This window comes from Chelon labrosus, assembly GCF_963514085.1.
Source record: "Chelon labrosus genome assembly, chromosome: 19".
In the NCBI taxonomy this organism is placed as follows: Eukaryota; Metazoa; Chordata; class Actinopteri; order Mugiliformes; family Mugilidae; genus Chelon; species Chelon labrosus.
Window position 1 is genome coordinate 11,586,323 of NC_140352.1, and position 20,244 is coordinate 11,606,566.

General features: G+C 44.8%; 1 protein-coding gene across 4 annotated transcripts in view; it reads right to left on the bottom strand.

Moving 5' to 3' along the window:
* Positions 1–20,244, bottom strand: part of wnk4a (WNK lysine deficient protein kinase 4a) — a 39,195-nt gene that overhangs the window by 2,817 nt on the left and 16,134 nt on the right. For 3 of the 4 annotated variants that reach the window (XM_084567982.1, XM_084567981.1, XM_084567984.1), the window contains 15 exons: positions 19,803–20,023; positions 18,473–18,630; positions 15,152–15,240; positions 14,779–14,998; positions 13,316–13,676; positions 12,314–12,465; positions 11,373–11,446; positions 9,295–9,430; positions 8,714–8,830; positions 7,174–7,335; positions 4,739–4,793; positions 4,365–4,496; positions 2,280–3,112; positions 1,716–1,803; positions 15–645 (listed from right to left, as the gene is read on the bottom strand). In XM_084567982.1, the coding sequence (XP_084424108.1) occupies positions 15–645; positions 1,716–1,803; positions 2,280–3,112; positions 4,365–4,496; positions 4,739–4,793; positions 7,174–7,335; positions 8,714–8,830; positions 9,295–9,430; positions 11,373–11,446; positions 12,314–12,465; positions 13,316–13,676; positions 14,779–14,998; positions 15,152–15,240; positions 18,473–18,630; positions 19,803–20,023 (3,429 nt within the window). The remainder of the gene's footprint in view (positions 1–14; positions 646–1,715; positions 1,804–2,279; positions 3,113–4,364; positions 4,497–4,738; positions 4,794–7,173; positions 7,336–8,713; positions 8,831–9,294; positions 9,431–11,372; positions 11,447–12,313; positions 12,466–13,315; positions 13,677–14,778; positions 14,999–15,151; positions 15,241–18,472; positions 18,631–19,802; positions 20,024–20,244) is intronic. The other variant, XM_084567983.1, reaches the window with a different exon arrangement.

Here is a 20,244-nt window from a genome sequence, read left to right on the forward strand (position 1 = left end):
AAGGTGCCACTTACTTCTCTCTGAGTTCCTGAAGTTCTTCCATCATGTCTTCGTCGTCACTGTCCGAGTCATCACTGCTCAGGTAGGGATTGTTGCGGTTGTAAGTCATCATCCACAAATGGTGAAGGGCATTGCTGTACTGCGGACTCCCCGCCGCCCCGTCCCAAAGCCTCCCCTCTGTCTCGGCAGCCGTCACCGAGAGCCCACTGTCGGCGGACGTTCCCAGCAGGCTGAGGCTGTACGCTCTCCTGCGACTCCTCTTCTTCGCCCTCTGCCGCTCCCCAACGACCTCTTCCTCCGCCTCGTCCTCCTCCTCCTCCTCGTCCTCCTCCTCGTCCTCATCTCTCTCCTGCTGCTGCTGCTGCTGCTGCTGGCTCACGGCCCACCCCCCCTGCCCGTCGGCCTCCTGGGGGGCCGCCGTCGTTGACCCTTTGCGGGGATGCGGCGGGTGAGGAGGGGACATGGTGAGGGAGGTTCCCAGGCTCGTCTCGGACTCCCCCTGCTCCTCTGTGCTGCTCTCAGACGGGGTGCAGGCGCTGTCTGCTGGCTGTGGTGCAGCGGGTACAGAACACTCTGGCACAGCAGAGATGTCCATGCTGGGCGTCACCTGGAATCGCCCAACAGTCACTGGAGCAGACTGAACTTCTGCAACACAGAAGAAAAATATCTTGATAAATGATAATATTTAACATCTTCTGAAATGGATCAAAATGTGTGTACAAGAAAGACATTGGTTAACATCAGTTCTGGTTAGTTATGTACCTCTTCATCCTTTTAGGGCAAGTAAGAACTAACATCTGGACAGAAAAGTTATATAAGTGGCAGCCAGTCATTGGCTAAACAGCAGTGATTGTTCTCTGATCTGATCAGACCCTGATTAATCATGAGAACAAAGCCTCACTCAACCCTGATCACAGAGGTCTGATTAAAATCTAATCATGTGTTTAGTATCACTCTGTTTATGTTGTGTCTTATTTGCTAAAATAATTATCTGCCACTGCCGATGGATAACCATCATAGAGCGTTAATTTATGGCAGTGATAATCACTGATAATGCTGACAGAAGTGATTGCTGATTTGAGATTAAGCAGTCTGAGTCACTGCACGTGCTCACATCTGCAAACTACTTGAAGGTTAAATCCCTGCAGTGCCTCAGTTCGCCCACTGAGTGTCCTTATTGCAGCAAACACAGAAAGCGTCTGAGCCCTTGCCCACTGAAACAGAGGGGCTCTGTTGAACGTGGGCTTCTGAGGCGGGCGTAAATACAGACAGGTGTGGATATGGGAGGAGAAGCCCGTAACGAGCACAGGCGCTCGCTGATTGGCCGCTGCCAGCGGGCCGGGGCCGCAATCACACCTACGTTTGTGTTCACATTGAATGGAACATTACATCCAGACCCTGGCGGTTACGTAACATCTCCAGAGGCACGGCTAATGGGAGACGATGTTGACAGAAAGGAACTGGAAACAACTCGAAAAAGCCAATTGTCCGTAACAGAGACATCGGGCTATATTATGACCGAATACAATTAAAATGGAGGAGCGAGAAAAGAAAATATACGGCTGAGGGCGCATGTGCGTGGGTGTGTTTGGGGTAAACATAAACATACAGTGTGCCACTTTCCAGCTCTCCCAGCCCCCTGGCTAACAACATTCATAATATTAGGTGTTAACGATGAGGCGGTCTGCTTTAGGAACATGTACAGAACTTCTTACCAGATTGAGAGGGAGATGCTTTTGGAGCTGGAGTGCTAGTATTCATCTTAGGAACACTGGTGTGCAATTGACTGCTGAAGGATGATAACTAGACAGGAAAAATGAAAGGTATTAACATTAGTGCTACAGTAAACTAGGTGTAGGAAATACATTTGCATTACAGTAGACAGTTAGAATTTTTAGAGCACTTCTATTGAAGCAGTAATCAATGTCTGCATTAGAATAGAAAACACTTTTTTCAGTTAATTTATGAATCTGTGAGTCTAAAATGACAGAAATGAAGATAAATGTCTTGGAGGAAAATACCATGATGTTTTCAAATGGCTTGTTATGTCAAAATTAATTCTCCAAAAGCTAAATATCCTCAGTTTACACTCCTCTCAAACAGACAAGAGTGTCACATCAGAAAAACTAGGAGCAGCAGCACTGTTGCCTAATAAACAACTTCAACAGTTTATTACTAATCAAGATTTCTCATCAGATAGCTAATAATTTCAGCGCTAACACAACAAGAGTCGGAAGGAAACCGATATAATCCCTGAGATAAAAGTAATGACAACTCACAGTGCTTTCTGGGCTCTCTGGGGGTGACAGGGAAATATCGGACGAGGAGTTTGAATTGGAGACTTGTGATCTGGGTTTAGCCTGAGCTGGAGCTTGGGCTGAGTACGGGGCCACATAACTGTCCTCCTGGGTCAGGCTGGGGGAACTGGAGAGTCCAACCTGCTGCAAAGGCTCCAGAGGAGCCAGCGGAGGAGTGGAAGGCAAGGAAGGTGGAGAGACAGGATGCTGCCATTGTGGATGGTGAAAACCGGCTCCGTCCATTTGAGGCATATGCTCGGGGCTGTGGTAGACATTCTGCGTCGGGATGCCGGGACCAGGGTAAGGGACCTCTGCTTGTTGAGTTTGGTAATGTTGCTGGTAGACGGAGGGGTAACCTGACTGAGGAGCCATATGACTGTGTAGCTGGGGGTGGAAACCGGGAAAGGAGGGAATCCCTTGTGTGGGAAGGCTCGCAGGAGGGATGAAAGACTGAGCCATGCTCATGGCCATGGAAATTACATTAGCCAAGGAAAATAAGGGCTGCGTATGGGGAGGCCACATGTTGGGATGCTGAGGGGTGGGTGGGGACATGTTGACGCTCTCATTGCTGCAAGGGCTGGGGGTCTCTCTCTGAGGAACCGGGGAGCCGGGGGCCGGGGAGGGAACAGACGGGAAGGTGGGGTTACTGGCTACACGTGTGAGGGGAGGGTGGATCCCCGCTGGCTTGGGGGAACCTGGAGACCCCGGATATGGGAACGGGAAGTGAGTGTTGCCCATGAAGGGCACGTGGTAGTGCTGGTGATGAGGCAGGAGAGATGCAGGGTGGTGGTGTTGCTGACAATGGTGAGGAGAACCTTCAGGACAGAGAGATGACAACAGTTTTAATTTAAGGTTTAAAATCAGTCACCAGGTCACTCTTTAATTTGAGCATCAAAGCTAGTATCATTTTTAAATGTAACCCCCTATGTACAGCAGGAACATTTGACCCAGAGAGACAAGTTGGAGCTTAGGCTCTTTCTGTCTTTCCAGGGTTTCGTCAGTGCAATTGTTCCTTCCTTCCCCTGCCAAGATATACACCATGTGGAGCATAAATGGTTCCCTACGTTCAAATTCAGCGTTTCCATGGTCAACAAAGATATTTTGTTTAAAGCAGAATCAACCATAATTGCATTAGTAAGCCTGAGCAGCCTGCATGGCTGTGAGGGATTCAGCATCAATGGAGCGAGTGAGGCTTTTATGTATAAATTATTTGGAGGAGTTTAAATGGGACACACGTGTGTGCACACAATGAATGGGGCCTGATTGTGAGACTAAAGAAGTCATGATTTTTATACCTCACTCCTCGGAGGGAATAGTTTGGGATGCCAATATTCTAGCCCCATCCATTGATTTGACATTTACCTCAACAATGGCTCCACAGTTTTAAACCACACCTCCTGTTGCTGATGATGCAAACCAGCCCCTACTCTTTCCACGCTGACTCAAACGTAGGTTAGGCAACACTCTGTAATGGTGGCAGGTGGCCAGGAAGCATTGTGAAAGCAACCATGCAGTAGACTCCAGGAGAGCGGGGACAAGGGACAAAAAGGGGACGAGGATGTTCAGATGGCGGCTGAGGCCCGAAACTGGGCGCATGTGGAGGATATCTGCTCTTAAATTGACTTCGAATGTCCCTCCTGCGGGGAGGCAGGCTTTTGACGTAGGAGGAGACTTTCTTGGAAGTACGGCAGGAGTTTGAGCTGGCAAACAGATGTTGCCGACTATCGCTGTGCTGGACAAATCTCGTGCTTTACAGCGACAGCATTCACAGCGCCCTAAAAGCCAGAAAGCGGCCTTCAGGTGAGGTAATTACCCAAGAGGCCCCGCTGCAAGGCAGACACAGACGAAGGCTTTGAGGTGTGGGGATGGCGGATGGCGCCATGCAAACGTCTGAACAATACCAAGAAAAGGCCCTGAGGAGGGGAGGGGGGGTTTATGGGGTAGCTGAGCTTTGGTTTGACTTATTCTTTGCCAAAGGACTGTAACCATTTTTCAGTGAGCTGAAACAGTAAACAATGCTGTGCTTCTTCACGTAGGGACCACAGGGAGGGGTAGAGGGCTATTTACCTGGGGAGTTGTGGAAAGACTGTGAGCGTATTAGAGGTCGCCCAGGTGAAGTAATGTCTGCACCGAAGACTTCTCCATTGTGGCATGGAGGAGAGCCACGTACACCTACGCTCGGGTTAGCCACACTGTAGTCTAAGACAAGACACACACACACACACACACACATGCATGCATAAGAGGACGCTCGTGCGGATGTGAGTGCAAACATGAGCATGCACAGTCAAACAGATGCAACACACAAATGCAAGTTAATCTGTACGCTACGAGAAAGTCTATATGCAGTTCACACATTTCTTTTAGCTGTAAGCGGTTAATTCATTTCAGATCTACGTTAATCTATGAATTGAGCTAATCAGATCACACGTGAGACTCACCAGGCAGAGAAGAAGAGGAGTGTGTTCGAGGCAGGGTGTGACTGTGCAGATTAGGCTGTAAAAAAGAAAAAGAAAAAGAAAAAAGCACATTTGAGACTCAGGCTCCAGTTTTTTTTTCCTGACAAATACGCTGTTCCATTTTGCACTGATGTCATATATTTGACGTGAATGAGCCTCTAATTACGGTATGATTCAGCCGCAGCGCAAATTTACTTTAAAAGTGTAATCATTGGCTCTAGAAGCTAGCTGCATTTCCTGCTAATGTCATACTACTGTTGTATTTGAACTCCACATATATAATGCGTCATAAAAGAACTCAGTATTTCAGTTTCATAAAGTTTGGAGACTTCTAAGAAACAAAACCGAATCAGAGTTCAATGAGTTATCACAGATTTCCGTCCCCACGCCTGATATGACACTTCCCATAATGCAATTTACTAGTGTACAGCTTATTTGCATCTTTAATTAGACGCTTCTTTAGGTCCCCATTAGTGCAGTCTGTAGTCTCAAATCACCTAGGTGATGTATTTATAAAGATAAATGCTTCTCCAACATGTATAAATTTGCCAAAGTTAAGCGTACGTTTTGCAAGGCTGTGTAGCACCTCCCTCTAAGCCGACTCTGACAAGTGAAAACTACATAATGACCCATCAGGCAAGGCACTGACACACTGGCTGAGGTAGGAGACCTGACCTCATGCTGTATATATCACTTGTCAGTGAAGTGAAGTGAAGCTCATATGTAATGGAAAAATAAAGTTTTTTTTTTTGGACTTTGTTAATACTGAGATGACTTTATGGAATTTTGGAAAGTCAACTCTACGTGACGTCTTTTAACTTCCGCAATCATAATAGCTCTAATCCGGCTCCATCTGCTCAAACAGAAGCAAATTTTTCTCCGTCTCTCGGGATGCCAGTGACGCTCTGTCACTTCAAGATGGATTGCCTTAAACCTTTGCACATAAATACATGATTCCCAGAGGAGGGATGCTAATAACTGTGCAGACCCACTGGCGTTTCCTCTAGGGCTGAGAGCAGACCGCAATGTTCACTTCTCCTGTGAAATATCTCAACATCTGCTGGGTGATTTTTTAAAATAAAATGCATCAATTTAGAACAGGCATTCGTATCCTGATTAGGTTGGCTTGTAAGTCTCATCTGTACTTTGTTTTCCGTGCTAACTGGTCCACGCTAAGATGCTAAACTGGCATCGTAAACACGGTATGCTTTACACCAACATTATGGCGTCGCAACGTGGCTGCAGACTCTTCTTCGTCCAGTGGTCGGCAACTAAGAGCAGCTAGACAAGCATGGCTTTCCAGGGATTTAAGCTCCATTTATAGAATTTATAAATAGTCCCTCAGAATAGCGCCCTACCTCAGAATTCAAACAGCCAGAACAGAGGTGCTGTAGATAGATGAGTCTCTGGGCTTGTCAGTTTCTTCCTGAGTTAACTTGGCCTGTTTTTCTGGCAGGGCAGCGCCGAGGAGTGGAGCCATAATGGTTCTTTGGAGAGGTGGTCCTTGCAATAATCACATGTTGGAGCGAGGCCAGAAGAGATTTGTCCAATGTGCTTCACGGTAATTATGCAGCCAGGGATTGGAAAACACGGTGGTAGATGAAGGTAGATAGTTGGCACCAAAGGTTTAATGTTCCTATTATTCTCTTGCCCTACTAAAAACCACATATTATTCTTTTCTCCCTCTTTTATGGATATCCAGTGAATTTTACTAGAGGGCACAAGAAGATTTTGTTCGTCGTGTTCTGCAAAATGGAACAGATCCTGGCAGTACATGCGCTTCTCTTCCTTAAATGGACAAACTGTATCTGATTAGGCATTAGGTCATATCTTGTACAGGATGGCACTGCTCCTAACAACTCTGTTTTTATTTATTTTTCCTGGACGTTCATTTTACAGTTTCACAGAACCTCAATTCATAAAGGCTTTAATACATCCAAGCATAAATTATTTTACCCGTTCGCTGTGGGCAGATGTGCTGGAAAGTTCATTATGCCATACGCACTGGAAGGAATTTGTGGTTGTGGGAACAAATACATTTGAGAAGAAAAAGGAGACGCTGGATCTTTTATGGGTTTTATGACATTGGTGCTTTTAGTAACATTATGTTCTAAGTGAAAGCTCTGCCTCAGGTGGCTTTAAGAACACTTAACCTTCTATCTTTTAAGGGCAATTCTCCAGAGAGAGAGTGGACAGCGAGGAAAGCACTCCACTGCAGAGTCGGAAGCAATGCGCCACAGCTTTCCATTTGCGCCAGATTTATGGGTCTGCCTCAGATAAGCACAGCCAGGAACGCTATAGCTGATGTAATTTATGACGATCAGACGGCACAGTAAAAACCCACGCTCGGTTACTTCCTTTGTCCTCGGCTAACAATGCCGGGATGCGGCGATTTCTGGGAAGGAGCAGGTGCTCACCTGTGAGGACGACAACGAGTTAACCCCGCCGTGGAACGCCGGCTGGGCGAGGCGGTGGGCCGGCTGTTCTTTGGACATCAGAGCCTCGGCCCGTTTGATGATGTCGCCCATGCGGTGGATGAAGCCCTCCTTCTCGGACGGCAGGATGAACTCGTTGTGCACCTAAATGGCAAAAGGACAGCAGCAAAGAAAACATTAGGATATAGTATCGAAGCAACAACACAGTATCATCACATTCAATGCACACTGATGCAAGTATTAGCATCAAAACGTACTTTCTGCAAAGTGTTTTGTTGAAAAAGACCCAAGTATAAGATTTATAAATAGTATTTTGATCTGCAATGCTACTAATAACTATAGCAGCTATAAATTAAGTGGAGTAATGTGTAAATATATACTAGAAGTATAAAGCAGAATAGATGAGAAGAAGAAGAAGTGCTTCCAAACATTTCAATACTAACTTGTTGTTGCTTTTTTTAGCAAGTGCTTATTCTTAGGGAAAACAAACTTCATGTAAAATCCACAGTACAGCTGTTATTTTCGAGGAGGTTTTGCATATTCACGCAGTTTTGCTGTGAATTGCGGGCTGAGGCGTGGTGATCGTTTCCTGACAGCGTGGCATAATTCTGCTCACTTAAAGTCCTGTACTGAGAACCACAGCGCTGTTATGATGCCAGGCGCCCCTGCGGAGCCAAGACACGGCAAACAAAAGCCCACTGTGTTGTAGAGTCAGGGAAACAGTACACACTCTCGGTGAACAAAACGTTCTGCCGCACACGCCGCCTCGTCACGCCCCCTGCTTTCACACGAGCTAATGCGTATGTGTTTCGCTGAGCAAATAAAGCTGACAGACTAAAATACCGGGGATGGAGCTGCTTACCTGTGTCACTTCTATGTGAGTTTGATATAATATCAGTCGGAGTTAAGCCCGACAAACACAAGGCTGTTAAGTGGAGCACGGTGAATCATGTGTACGTTCAGCTGAGATAGAGGAATCTGCCACCCTTATCAGCTGACAGTGAATTCATTCGTTTATTCCTGCACACATCATAGAAGTTTCTAAGAGATTCATTCCCTCAGGATTATTAGTGTTTTTCTTTCACTGTTAACCCATTGAATTCTTTTTTTTTTCATCCGCTTAAGCAACAAGCCACACGCCAGTGTGTTTAGAGCTCAAGAGACGACTTTCATCTTGTTTAAATTTAGACTACATAACATATTGTTCATTTTTGTTCAGTGGATCAGTAGAAAACCTGATTTTGTTCAATTCAATACACTCTTAAGTTGCTAATGTTGTCAAAATTCCTGCCCTGCTACTCTGTCAACTAAGTTACACGGGAGCGCTTTGAATCTAGTTCAAACTGGTGACATAAAACACACCTTAAATTCAATGGATTCCTTTGAAGATTTGTTTCGAAACCAAATATCGCAGAAAAAAAAAAAATCTATGCAGCAGCAAGTAGATACCAAAGATGGAAACAAAAGAAAGGTTCAGTTATACTTCATAGGTCTGTCAATCATTGCTTGGCCAGCGACTAACCATGACAGCGGCGATGTCTTCGGGGTTATCTCCATCCAGGTCGAACTTGAAGGTCACCATCTTGTCATTGTGTGTTTGCAGCTGACACTCCACCACCCGGTCAACTTTATCAGAGAGCTACAGAGACGGGGTGGATCAGTGTTAACGACAGGTGCCTGTTTACCCTCTAAAACCAGGTTAAACACAAGTGGAACAGTGTGTGTAAGCAAACATGTAGTCCTGTGTGCATTTATACGAGTCGACTGTAACACGCAGGGTATTTATGTGTGTATTGTACCATGCCCTCTTTGTGTGCACATGTGGTTATGCATGATCTGTTTGTCTCTGCCGCGAGTCCAAACACGCTCATTAAAAGGCCACAGAGTGTCCTGATCAGAAGAGTAATGTAGTACTGCGGTAGCCGGGGGAAGGACAGCATAGCCGCTGATAACGTAACACAATCAGGGTGGGGCTTCACCGCTCATAAAGAAAAAATGTTTCGGCTAATTTAATCATTCCAGCCAGGTTGATTTATTTGTTTATCATGTGGCAAAAATGAATGTGTGGCGCTGTAATTAAACCAAATATTTGATTTGTGGTACCCCTGTGATGCGGAGCCTCGAGCGCGCTCTCCTCCTGAAGAGCTTGGTGGCGGTTCGCCTCGCGGCCGTTTTCTCGTTCTTCTCCGACAGGCCCTCGTAGCCGTCGCTCAAGCCCGAAGTCACGTCGGAGGCGTAGCTGCGAAGAAGTGCATCGTATGTGCTCTCGGTTAGAACATACACCCGAACAAGCCACTGAAGCATACAGCAATTTCAGTGTCAATACATCATCCGCAACAGAAGTGTAAAAGATCTGAGGAGCTGATTATCTTAGCATCACCCATAATAATAAACAGCACTCGGAAGTGTCAAATAAAGTCGTGATGTGTTATAAAGCCGTGTCTCACGAGTGTAAACACTCAAGTTAGACTACACAGTTTAACAGCGGCCCTAAGTAACTGGTGTTCATCCTGGGAAAGCAACATGTCCACGTGACCTGCTGTATTTACACAATCATGCAGTTTTAGCTTTCAGATAACTGGATTCTGTGCATTTTATAAAAAGCTTCGGTTCAGCTAATTGCGTCTCTTGGGCCTTTTTGGATCGCTGTGGTTACCGACTCCCCTTCGTCCACCTCCCCAGCACAGGCTGCAAACATTTACAGGCCTACTGGTTGGCAGCGGCCACCCTTCTCTATTTAAAAACCTCCACCTCATGGGTAACTCCAGTTCAAAGTAAACGCCTGTTTTCACCTTCAAACACAGAGTACCTGGAAACTGGACCAAAAAAAAAAAAAAGGCTTAACATTTGTGTTGATACTGCAAACGACTGTTCTCTTTGTGGTTTCTGACATGCAGTCCTGCTCATCATTAATCAAGGGCTTTTCTCAGAGTTGGAATTAAGCAACTGGGAGTATGTTTTGGATCCTGAATAGTGCATGGCTAAGCCGTTGCGAAACAAGATACTCAACCACTCCTGACATCCGAGTCCATCGTGGATATGACAGATACTGTCAAATCCCTGCCAACCACAGAAAACCTTATTTGTCTGAGCCACTGACTGCATGATTTATATTAAATACGGTATTAAAGCGCAAGAATTAAGTTAAAATTTAACTGTGAACACTGATTAGTACACAATTTATGGATTTTCAAGCAATTTAATAAACATGGACACTAGTATTCCAGTAAAAATCAGAATAATTGCCCAAACACACTAAAAAAGCCTGATGCAACCACCTTAGTCAGAACAGGCTGGCAAGATGGGAAGGAATCAAACTGAGAGGAGTGGTGTTGACCGAATCTTTTCAATAGGAAAATATTAGCACCTAAGAACAATCTGTTTGTTTCTCTCCAGTTGGGACAAATCCATTCTTCCTGCACATACGTGCAACCCCCCGGTTGGGTAACGATGGGTTTCCAGGAAGGACAGAAACATGAAGGTAGCAAAACAGCCAGTTGTTTAAACAAGGCTGAACAAAGCCAGAATTAATGTAGGCAGCAACGGAGAAAACATGGCTCCATACTGGTCACCTTCTTCTAACGAAGGAACTCGTAGATACCAGCAGATATAACTCAACACAGCAGGAACAAACAGTCAGATAACTGAATTTAGCGTCTAAAATAAACCTGGAATCTCTTATCAGAGGATGTAAGAAGAGTTTATGGGCTAATTGGTGAATCTAAATAACAATCTAGATACCAATCAATAATGAATACCAACTGTATCACATCTCAATTTGTCCAGTTATCATTCTTACAACCCGGGTGAAGCCCTCCTAAACCCTTGCACATAATCTACTGGTCCACTGTCAGCACTCCTGCTGAGACTAAAGCCTCTCTCTCTCTCTGTCTCTCTCTCTCTCTCTCTAACATCCCAGCTGCAAGGGTCCAATCTAGCTCACTTCAATAAAAACAGCCTGAAACGCAGCCGGTCCATCGCCTCAAGCTTGTTGTCGCAGCCCCACAGATGTGGAGGAGGAGGAGGAGGAGGAGGAGGAGGAGTTACAGGAGCACGGCATCCCTACGAAATCTCACACTGATCTCCAGGTCTGTATCTTCAATAAGGAAGGGACTATTGAGCTCCACTGGAAGGCAGTAAAAAAAAAAAAATGAAGAGGAAAGGAGGCTGAGGAACTTTACCTGTCCACAGGGGAGTTGAAGCCACTTGGGGGCCCTGAGTTGCCATGTTCAATGTTGTTGGATACTGCGATACTCTAAGAATAGAAATGAGGGATGTGGTAAGGTAAACATGGATGGAGACTTTCACTGATTACTTTTTCATTTGGAGATTTAGCAGCGGAAGATAGTGTCGGCATTTAATTAAATCCAAACTAATTATCTCAACACAAGTGTTTTGTTTTCTTTCAAAACACCATCCCTTAAATAATAATTAACCATTGTTTTGACATGCCTGGTCATATTTTTGGCCGTGCCAACGGGTCGGCAGTAGAGATAGCGATTGCGGTCGTCTACGGTTTTGTCTCAAGCATAAATATCTCAGGACTGTGACATTTTGTCCACACATTCATGGTTCCCAGAGGACAAACCCCAATCGCTTTGGTAAGTTTTCCTTTAGCCCCAGCATGACTGCTGACATTTTGGGCTTTTGACTAAAGAGTCTCGATATCTAAGATAAGATATTCATGCTCCCTTCAGGATGATAACTTAGACGACTCATTTCACTTCATGGCCAAGAGCAGGCCAAACTTTAAAAACTTCAATTAAAAGTTTTTAAAAAATCTGTTAGCATGCTAATTAGCTCATAACGAGCTAAAATTAGCTATACTACAAAATAGTCATGCAACTGTAAAAAAAAATATGTGCTGACTTTGAGAAAAGTATTGATAAATACATAATTATTGCTGAGCAGAAGAATAATTTAAAGATTATAATCTATAAAGTGACAACATGTAAAAACATAGTTAACAAAATTCTAGCTTGACTATTATAAGTCAGTTATCGCTTATAGTTCTTAATCCAGATTTGTGAATAGCTACTTCTTGCTGAAAAAGGAGGTCTTGTCATCCTTCCCTTACCACCCTGTGCATTTTGATAACAAGCTCTTTACTGGCGCCACTCACCGACGGGAAGCGGAGGGCCGGGACGGGGAGACCGTTCACAGCAGGGGTGCTGGTCTGCGTGGTGGGAGGGGTCACAGGAGCGCTGAAGCTGCCGGCCTCCAGTGGATCCTGCAGCCCGGAGGAGCTCAGATAGCCGTCCGTCTCGCAGTCAGCTGTTTCAACAAAGCACATAAGCCGTTAGCATGTGACCGAGCTGGGGCCTGACACGCACACGACACGCAGGCGGTCACACACAATGAAACGCACACATCAAGTTGAGATACACTATACACATCAACAACAACAACAACAACAACAACAACAAAAAGAGTTTCGTACTGAATTAGCTGGAGAGGTTTAATGCATTAGGACCATCAAAAAAATATCAGGCCTGTCGTTTTAGGAGCTGAGAATCAACACAGCATGCGTGCACACCATGAGATAGGACTTAGAAGAACTGAATAATTTAGTTATCCACAGTTTCACATTTCGCTGTATCCCCCCCATGTGCTTCAAGATCGCAACAGCTTTCTGTTCAGTGCAGTTGTACAGATGTTGGAAATCCTGTATCTGCAGAGTTTAACATCAGAGAGGTGGAGAAGTGGAGCGGAGACCTATTTAATGCAGGTGTGACTGCTTATTTAAGCTGGTATAATACAATTAAAGACATAAGCACAAGTCTGAGATACTTTAATTGAGTATTTATGCTACTTTATACTTCTGCTCCAAGTGTAACTTAGTTATTGATAATAAATCACGATGTATTGTGGTAGATAAAACTTCGAACTAAAGTATAGCTGCATTGTTTTGTTGCTTTATTGTACATTTTCACACGTTTCATATCATGTAAGTTGTGTTTTATTGAGGTTGTGCAAAGCTTTGTAGAGAAGCACTGCTGTTAGGTGAATTATTTGTGTTGTGTGTCTTCAGTGTGCAGTAATATGTAGAAGAAAATTAAATGTGAACTGCAAAAACATGCATTTTCATGGCATTTTCAGGGGTTGCTGCATTCGGGAAGCTCACAATTAGCTGAAGACAAGCTGTTGTGGCGGACATGGAAGTGCTGGTCTGCCTCGGGCTCCTCCGGCTCTGCGGGGTAGTTGGAGCTGACGCCAGAGTCCACAGAGCTGGTGACGGGGGACAGGATGGGGGCCGGAGGCGTCAGGGTCGGCGTGGGGGACTCTGCTGCAACAACGTCACCGACTTTTGGCGAGGTGAGCTGCAGCTCGGGCTCCTCATCTATGGCCTCTTGCGCCTGCTTCTTCTTCCGCTCTTCCGCCAGCCGCCTCAGCTTCTCCCTCTGCCGCTTGATGGCCGTCACTCTGTCCCGTATGGCCTTCGCCACGAGCTTGAAGTCTGCCTCGCACACAAAGCCCAGCACGACCTGCATAACAACACACAGACGCGGTCAGGGTACAACATAAACACGAGTGTTAGGAATGGTGTACTGATGCAATATGTGGAGGACATATGCAGGACTGTCGCACTTTGTGAACTTATCGTGGCCTAACAACGTCTGATTTGAAAAAAAAAACAGACGCACAGACTTCAGCTTCAACACACGCGGACTGCAGCCTGTCATTCTGGCGTCTTGAACGTCCTCTTCTGACACCCGGTCCAGCAGAGTGGGACTGCCTCTCAACACATAGTCAGATTACAGCAGATCAGCCGGACTAGATGTCCCCCTGCTGATGCTAAATTTGTTCTTGATGAAAACCACCACAAAGACGTAAACAAGCGAGGAATTGTGGCTCGCATTTTCATTAAAAGTGACCTCTGCGGAAGGGGCTCTGGAGATGACATAAGGGCCTGTTCGGTAACAAGCACGAGAGCCATTATATTATTAAAGACGTGACCCGGGCTGCTTCCTGGGACACGCTCTCACATTTCGAACCGCTGGTGATTAAATGTTGAGCCGTGACCTTGACACACTGTGCAAGGTGCACTCTTTACGGGCTGCGTTTCAACGTTTCTACTGCCATAAGCGAGCTGTAAAAGAAGCATAATGAAGCTGAGGTGCATTAAGTGTGGCTGCTTTCACTGCTAAAGGTCAAAAGGCAGCAAACGGAAATAGAAATTTCCTCATTCTCTAATATGATATGATGTTAGGTAATCTTGCAACAGTATATTAAATTACCACATAGACACAAAGCTGCTTTTTAAATTTGTTATTGCCAACACTCCTAACAAATTAGCATTAAGAAGATTGCACTTTATCTTCTAATCAAACTGCTTTTTCTCCAAAGCATCCAGATTAAGTAAATTCTTTTGAGAGGAGGACTTTAAGGCTTAACTGGGATGAAAAAAAATATTAGGAGTCTACGCCAAGTGACCTTCCCGACAAAAAGCTATCACTATAAATCAAGTTTGAGATGCAGATAACATGTGGGGGTTTGGCTGAGGCGGCCTCTATCTTTTCTGATCTGGAATCTATTACTCTGTCTCCTTGCTAACCGGGGTCAGCGAAGCATTTAAGGTTGACCCACCATCTCCTGAGCCACCTCCTCGGGCACGTCTTTGTAGAGCTCGAAGAGGAACTCGATGGCGTTGTTGTCCTTGTACTTCCCGTGGAGCTTCTTGGTGTCGTCCATGCGCAGCCACAGCTTGAGGCCCGACTTCACCATGTCGTCCTCCTCCGCCAGCTCCACGTGCACGCCGTTGTTCTCCTGGAAGAAGGGGTGATCCAGAAGGTCTGGAATGGTGTACCTGCAGAAAAAAAAACACGAAATTTGTAATCTGTTTAAACATGCTAAGATCATTTAATGCGGAAACATATTTGCATAGATTCTGCAGCAACTTCTGAGCTACACACTTTATTATTTCAATACCATTAGTCCTAACGTGTGCTTTCTGTTTTACCTTTCATCTTTGTTCATACGTATGCAGCCCTCAATGATCTCCTTTAGTTCTGGGACTTTCACTTTGTAGAAACTGTCAGGTTTAATGCCCTGTGAAAACAACGAGAGAAGAGATTACTGTGCTTCATTTTCTCTGTAGGGCTTCATTCCTAATATAAAAAGTTTGAGTGCGCTTTAAGGGGAACTAGTGGCCAGCAACAATGATCCCTTCCTTGAATTCACCCCACAGTTCTCCTGTCGGAAGACCAATTCGAAGCCGCCACCCCCACCTGCGCTGCATGCTAACGTAATCCTCTGCTTTGTGACACGGGCCGCCAGCCAGCATGACATTCGGCTCTGCGATCATGTCAACACCAGAGGAGGACATTACAGAGAGCTCACGGAAATGGAAAAACCCCAAGATGCTCCCCTTCCTCCTCTCTTTTTCCACTTAAAACCAATCCGGCGAGGGATTTTAATAACTCGCAACAGCTGTAGAGTTTATCTCAGAAATATTCAGGCAGGACTTCTCACTATTTTTTCTTTCCAAATGTCATCACAGGAATGTACACAGATTAAAGCAGAGCTCCGATTCCTGCAAAAACGCTGATAAGAAAGGAAAAACATCCAAGGTCGGAAAGATGTTTGGCCGGCTGATAACCGAGCAACCTGACGATGTTAAACACCCAAATAATGTGAGCTACCAGAAGGAGTACAACACTTTCTTATCACATTTAAAGACTGACATGTCACACAGTAACTTCCTTTTTGTTATGACCACAAATAATTTTCTCAAGATATTTCCGCTGCTTGTAAGTAAAACAAAGGACGAAGCTTTCACACGGCAGCGAAGAGGACGAAATGCAACAAGTGTCTCAGAGGTTTGCTGTACCATATAATAAATAGCTACCCTACTATATATGCCCCTGCTCCTCAGATGATTTTTGGACGAAAAAGACCCCCCAAAAAAGGCCTCATGGCAGTCACAGACATGCCGTTCATGTAAAATGCGACCCAGCGTGGAGCACTGAGGTTCCTTTACTCCCCCGTCCTCAAAGGCACCTTCACCATAAGTCATCTCTCCATCGATCCAAATCTAATTTGCGACACAGCTCCTTTCCTGTGGCGACAGAGGTCCAGATAAAAGCTTGACAAACACGCTGCTGTCATATTGACTCTGTTAAGTGTGTCGTACCAAGAGCACAAGGAGCACAAGGATCCATGCCTTCACGCTAAACCAATTACTTTGCACGGAAATGAGTGTGAAGCATGTTTATGTCCTGCATGTAAATCTGTGCAATAGTCTTTGACATCAATTTTGATTTCAAAAGTATACGGACATCAAATACTTCTGGTCTGTGGATATTTTTCACAGTTTAATCACATTAGATTAAATAATGTGATTAAATATACAACTAAAGACTCATTCAGCCGATGTATTTAGTTTTTTTGTTTCTATCCAAACTATTCAAAAAGCATTTATTCCAGTTACATGTCTTCTATTAATATGTATTTTAGGATGCGCTACACAGGATGCTCTGTATTCCACTGCACTTCCCCACACTGTGTGTAATTACAAAGTCAAATCTAATTTATTACTCTAATAATTTAATCTTATCGGTCTTTGGCCCCTTCCTGTTTCAACATTCATTCATTCTTTCTTTCATTTTCTGTGACCGCTTGTCCTCCGGAGGGTCGCGCGGGGTCAGAGCCTATCCCAGCTGTGACTGGGCGAGAGGCAGGGTACACCCAGGGCTAACACGGAGAGGCACCTGTTTCAACATGACGATGCCAAAGTTTTCCTAGTTTGATGTTTAAAAACTTCACTGGCCTCTGGCTCAACCCCCGTCCAACACTTTTGGATGAAGCTGAATGGCATCTCCGAGGCCTAGGCTTTCATCGCCCAGTATCAGAGTTGGGCCTCACTACTGCTCCTTTGTATACAGGAGTAAATCCCTGCAGCCAGGCAGCAACATCTGGAAAACTTCCTGATAATGCCGGATAAAGTCACAGGAGCACGTTAATGACCCCAGATAAGATGTTTAGCTATTAAATATGGGTGTAATGCTCAATTGTCCACATACTTTTGGCCACATAATGTCTAGGAAAAAAAAGCACTGCTCCAAAGTATGTACTCTTCTAGTAATTTGATGTAAAAATGAAAACACAAACAAGACTCTTACGTGTTCAAATCCAGCCAAATCCAGTCTTCTTTACTCTTTAATAGCAAGTGACTTCAAATACGAGTCAGCCGTTTAAGAGAAAAGCGACATAAACTTAATAGGTTAGTAGTTAATGTTATGAAAAATGTAACAGGCCTTACTAATAAATTCACACGTCATCTGAACGTAAAACATTACCAAATCGTGAAAAGCGCAGCCAGTTAGTAGTTTTTTTTTTTCTTTTTTAAAGGCTAAGCTTCACCGACTGCACAGGGACATTATTACAATATAAACATTATTACAGTGTGTTCCTGTTTGCGGAGGAGCCAGACCCACTCTGACTTGTTGGCATTGTCCCTTTCTCACTTTCCAAGCTCCGTCAGACGCTGTTTGTGCTGCATATGTGACACACAGGAAAGAAACAGCCCCCTTTGAAAAGTAAAGAGTGAGACACATTTTCCAAAACATATAATTTCTCCGTCGCCTCGTCTTGCCCACGGCGGCGTCAACGCTCTGCTTAACACCCGGGAGCGGCTTGAAATACAGCAGCCTCGAGGCAATGCTGTAATGCCACTGTCTCAAATCACTCTGCTTATATTTTTTCAAGTAGCAGCACTTTCCTCTCAAATATGAAAATGAGCTTTGCGCCCTCTTCATCCTCGGGAAGATATCTTCCGATGCAAAAACCACTTAGTTAATATATTTTTGTCTGCAAGCTAAAACGAAAACTTAATATGTATTTGTGTCAAGGAGTCACTTCTGTTCTGTTTTCTGTTCGGAAATTATCATAACAAAGGAAATACAGCAGTGAAAATGATAGCCACAACCAGTCAGGCAAGATCTCTGAACTGGTAAAGAAACTGGCAATCAGTGAGTGGAACGTGTGTAATCCTGCGTCATGACTGCAGGCTGAAAACAGAAAAGCGGTCAGGTTATAGTAAAGCTCTGCCTCCTGAGCTCGTAATGGACGAAACTGAGCCTTTAATAGAGCAAATGTCATTCCACGCGGGCCCCGCTTCTTTCCAAGTGTTCAGGACGTACGCGTAAATACTGCAAGATATCCTGCTTCCTCTCCGCCTAATCTCGGTGTGCATGCGGAGGAAGGCAAACACATGTGGACAATTACATTAAACATGGTGGGGGGAGGAAATTAGGGGATCCTCCTTTTTCCCTTTACTCACACTGGTGACTTTGCGGTAGATCTGGGCGGCGTTTTGGCACTCAGAGTACGGGTACTCAGAGGTGGCCATCTCCAAGATGCACATTCCTAAGGCGTAGACGTCCACCGCTTCGTCGTACTTCTCCTCGTACATCTCTGGGGCCATGAACTCTGGGGTTCCTGCCGGGATTCAGGGGCGAAAAGGAGAAGATGTTAACCCAACTCTGAACCCATGATCACCTTATAAAACTCAAGCCTGTTAGCAAACAGCTGCCTTTTAGCTCGGTTTTGGTCTCTACCAACTCCTGAGGGAAATATCGGGTTCTTTAGCTGCTAAATTTTCACCAGCTAGCTGCTAACTTAAGAGTGTCTGCTCTTTGGTTATCTGGATGAAGAGATTCCTTTCTTTTTTTGCGATGCTAAAGCTATGTTCACACTAGTGGGAAAGGAGCAACAAGCTACAAGTCATTTTCAACGGATGTCAACGAACGCGGCATCAGAATCTGACTGTGCTTTGAGGTAGAGTCTCACAGCAACACTGCTAACACGACGTTAAGCATGTCCTAGCCTGTGAGCATGCTACCATTTGCTCATTAGTTACTGAGTACAGATGAGGCTGATGGGAATTCCCATTGTTTTTTTCGTTAGTCATTAACTGAAGAATTTGACCCGTTGGTGGCTCTAGACAAAAGGTCAGACATTTACGTTATTGGTATTCATCCTGAGGCAGACGAACTTCCTGACAAGCCATCCAATGGCTCTTGTGATATCTGAGTCTGGATCAAAGTGGTGGACTGACTGACTGCCAGCCAGACACAGTCATGCCGTTACTTCGGTTAAAAACCTTCTTTTTTATCTTGTTAATCTTGACAGAAAACAAAAACAAAGTCATTTCCAGACCACTGAGCACACAGTTCCTCTTTATGAAGTAATTAAGAGATACTGTGATTAATTTGGGCTTGGCAAATTAAATCTAAGTGCCACTTTCAACAAGAATCAACAAGTCTTTATGCTGCTTGAGACGGTTAGCACTCCCGGGTCCTGCTCGATGGGAATTAAAAAACATTTTGGTAATGATGCTGCATTTAAAAATGCAGACAGGAATTTAAACAGAGGCACACAGGGTCGCTTGTGTGCAGGTTGAAAGAAGAACGGCTAAATAAGCAAGGCAAAATAAGCAAACATGCAAGATATTTACACAAAGGGTGATCCCTGTTTCATTTGAATCTCCTTCTATTTAAAGTCTGGTGGCATTTTGCATGTTTTTATTCCAGCTGTAAACTGTAAATCAAATAGTTTTCTAGATGCCCACCCTTTGAATTGATCTGAGCAGGGTAAACACAAACACATACCAATGACACTTTTAGCGAAAGAGGCACTTTTGAGAGTGGCCAGCCCCAGATCTCCTATCTTGACGGAGCCGGTGGGGCCGGTGATGAAGATGTTGTCACACTTGAGGTCCCGGTGGATGATGGGAGGGGTGCGCGTGTGCAGGAAGTGAAGCCCTTTGAGGATCTGACGACTCCAGCGCTGCAGCAGCTTCAGCTTCATCTCCTTGAACCTCTTAAGGTACCTAAAATAAATAAATCAGGAGAACAGCTCAAACTAAACACGCGCAGCAAGAGGAGGAAGCTTTAAAGTGCCACAAATTTATTCATCTCCTATTTTTGACAGCCGAGGGGAAGTTTTAAAGTGAATTTACAGCATTGTTTCCAAAGTAAAACTGTTCTCTGGTCCTTTTGTGAACTCATGGTCACATTTTTAGACATAGAGTTAAAAAAAGGCCCGGGGGGG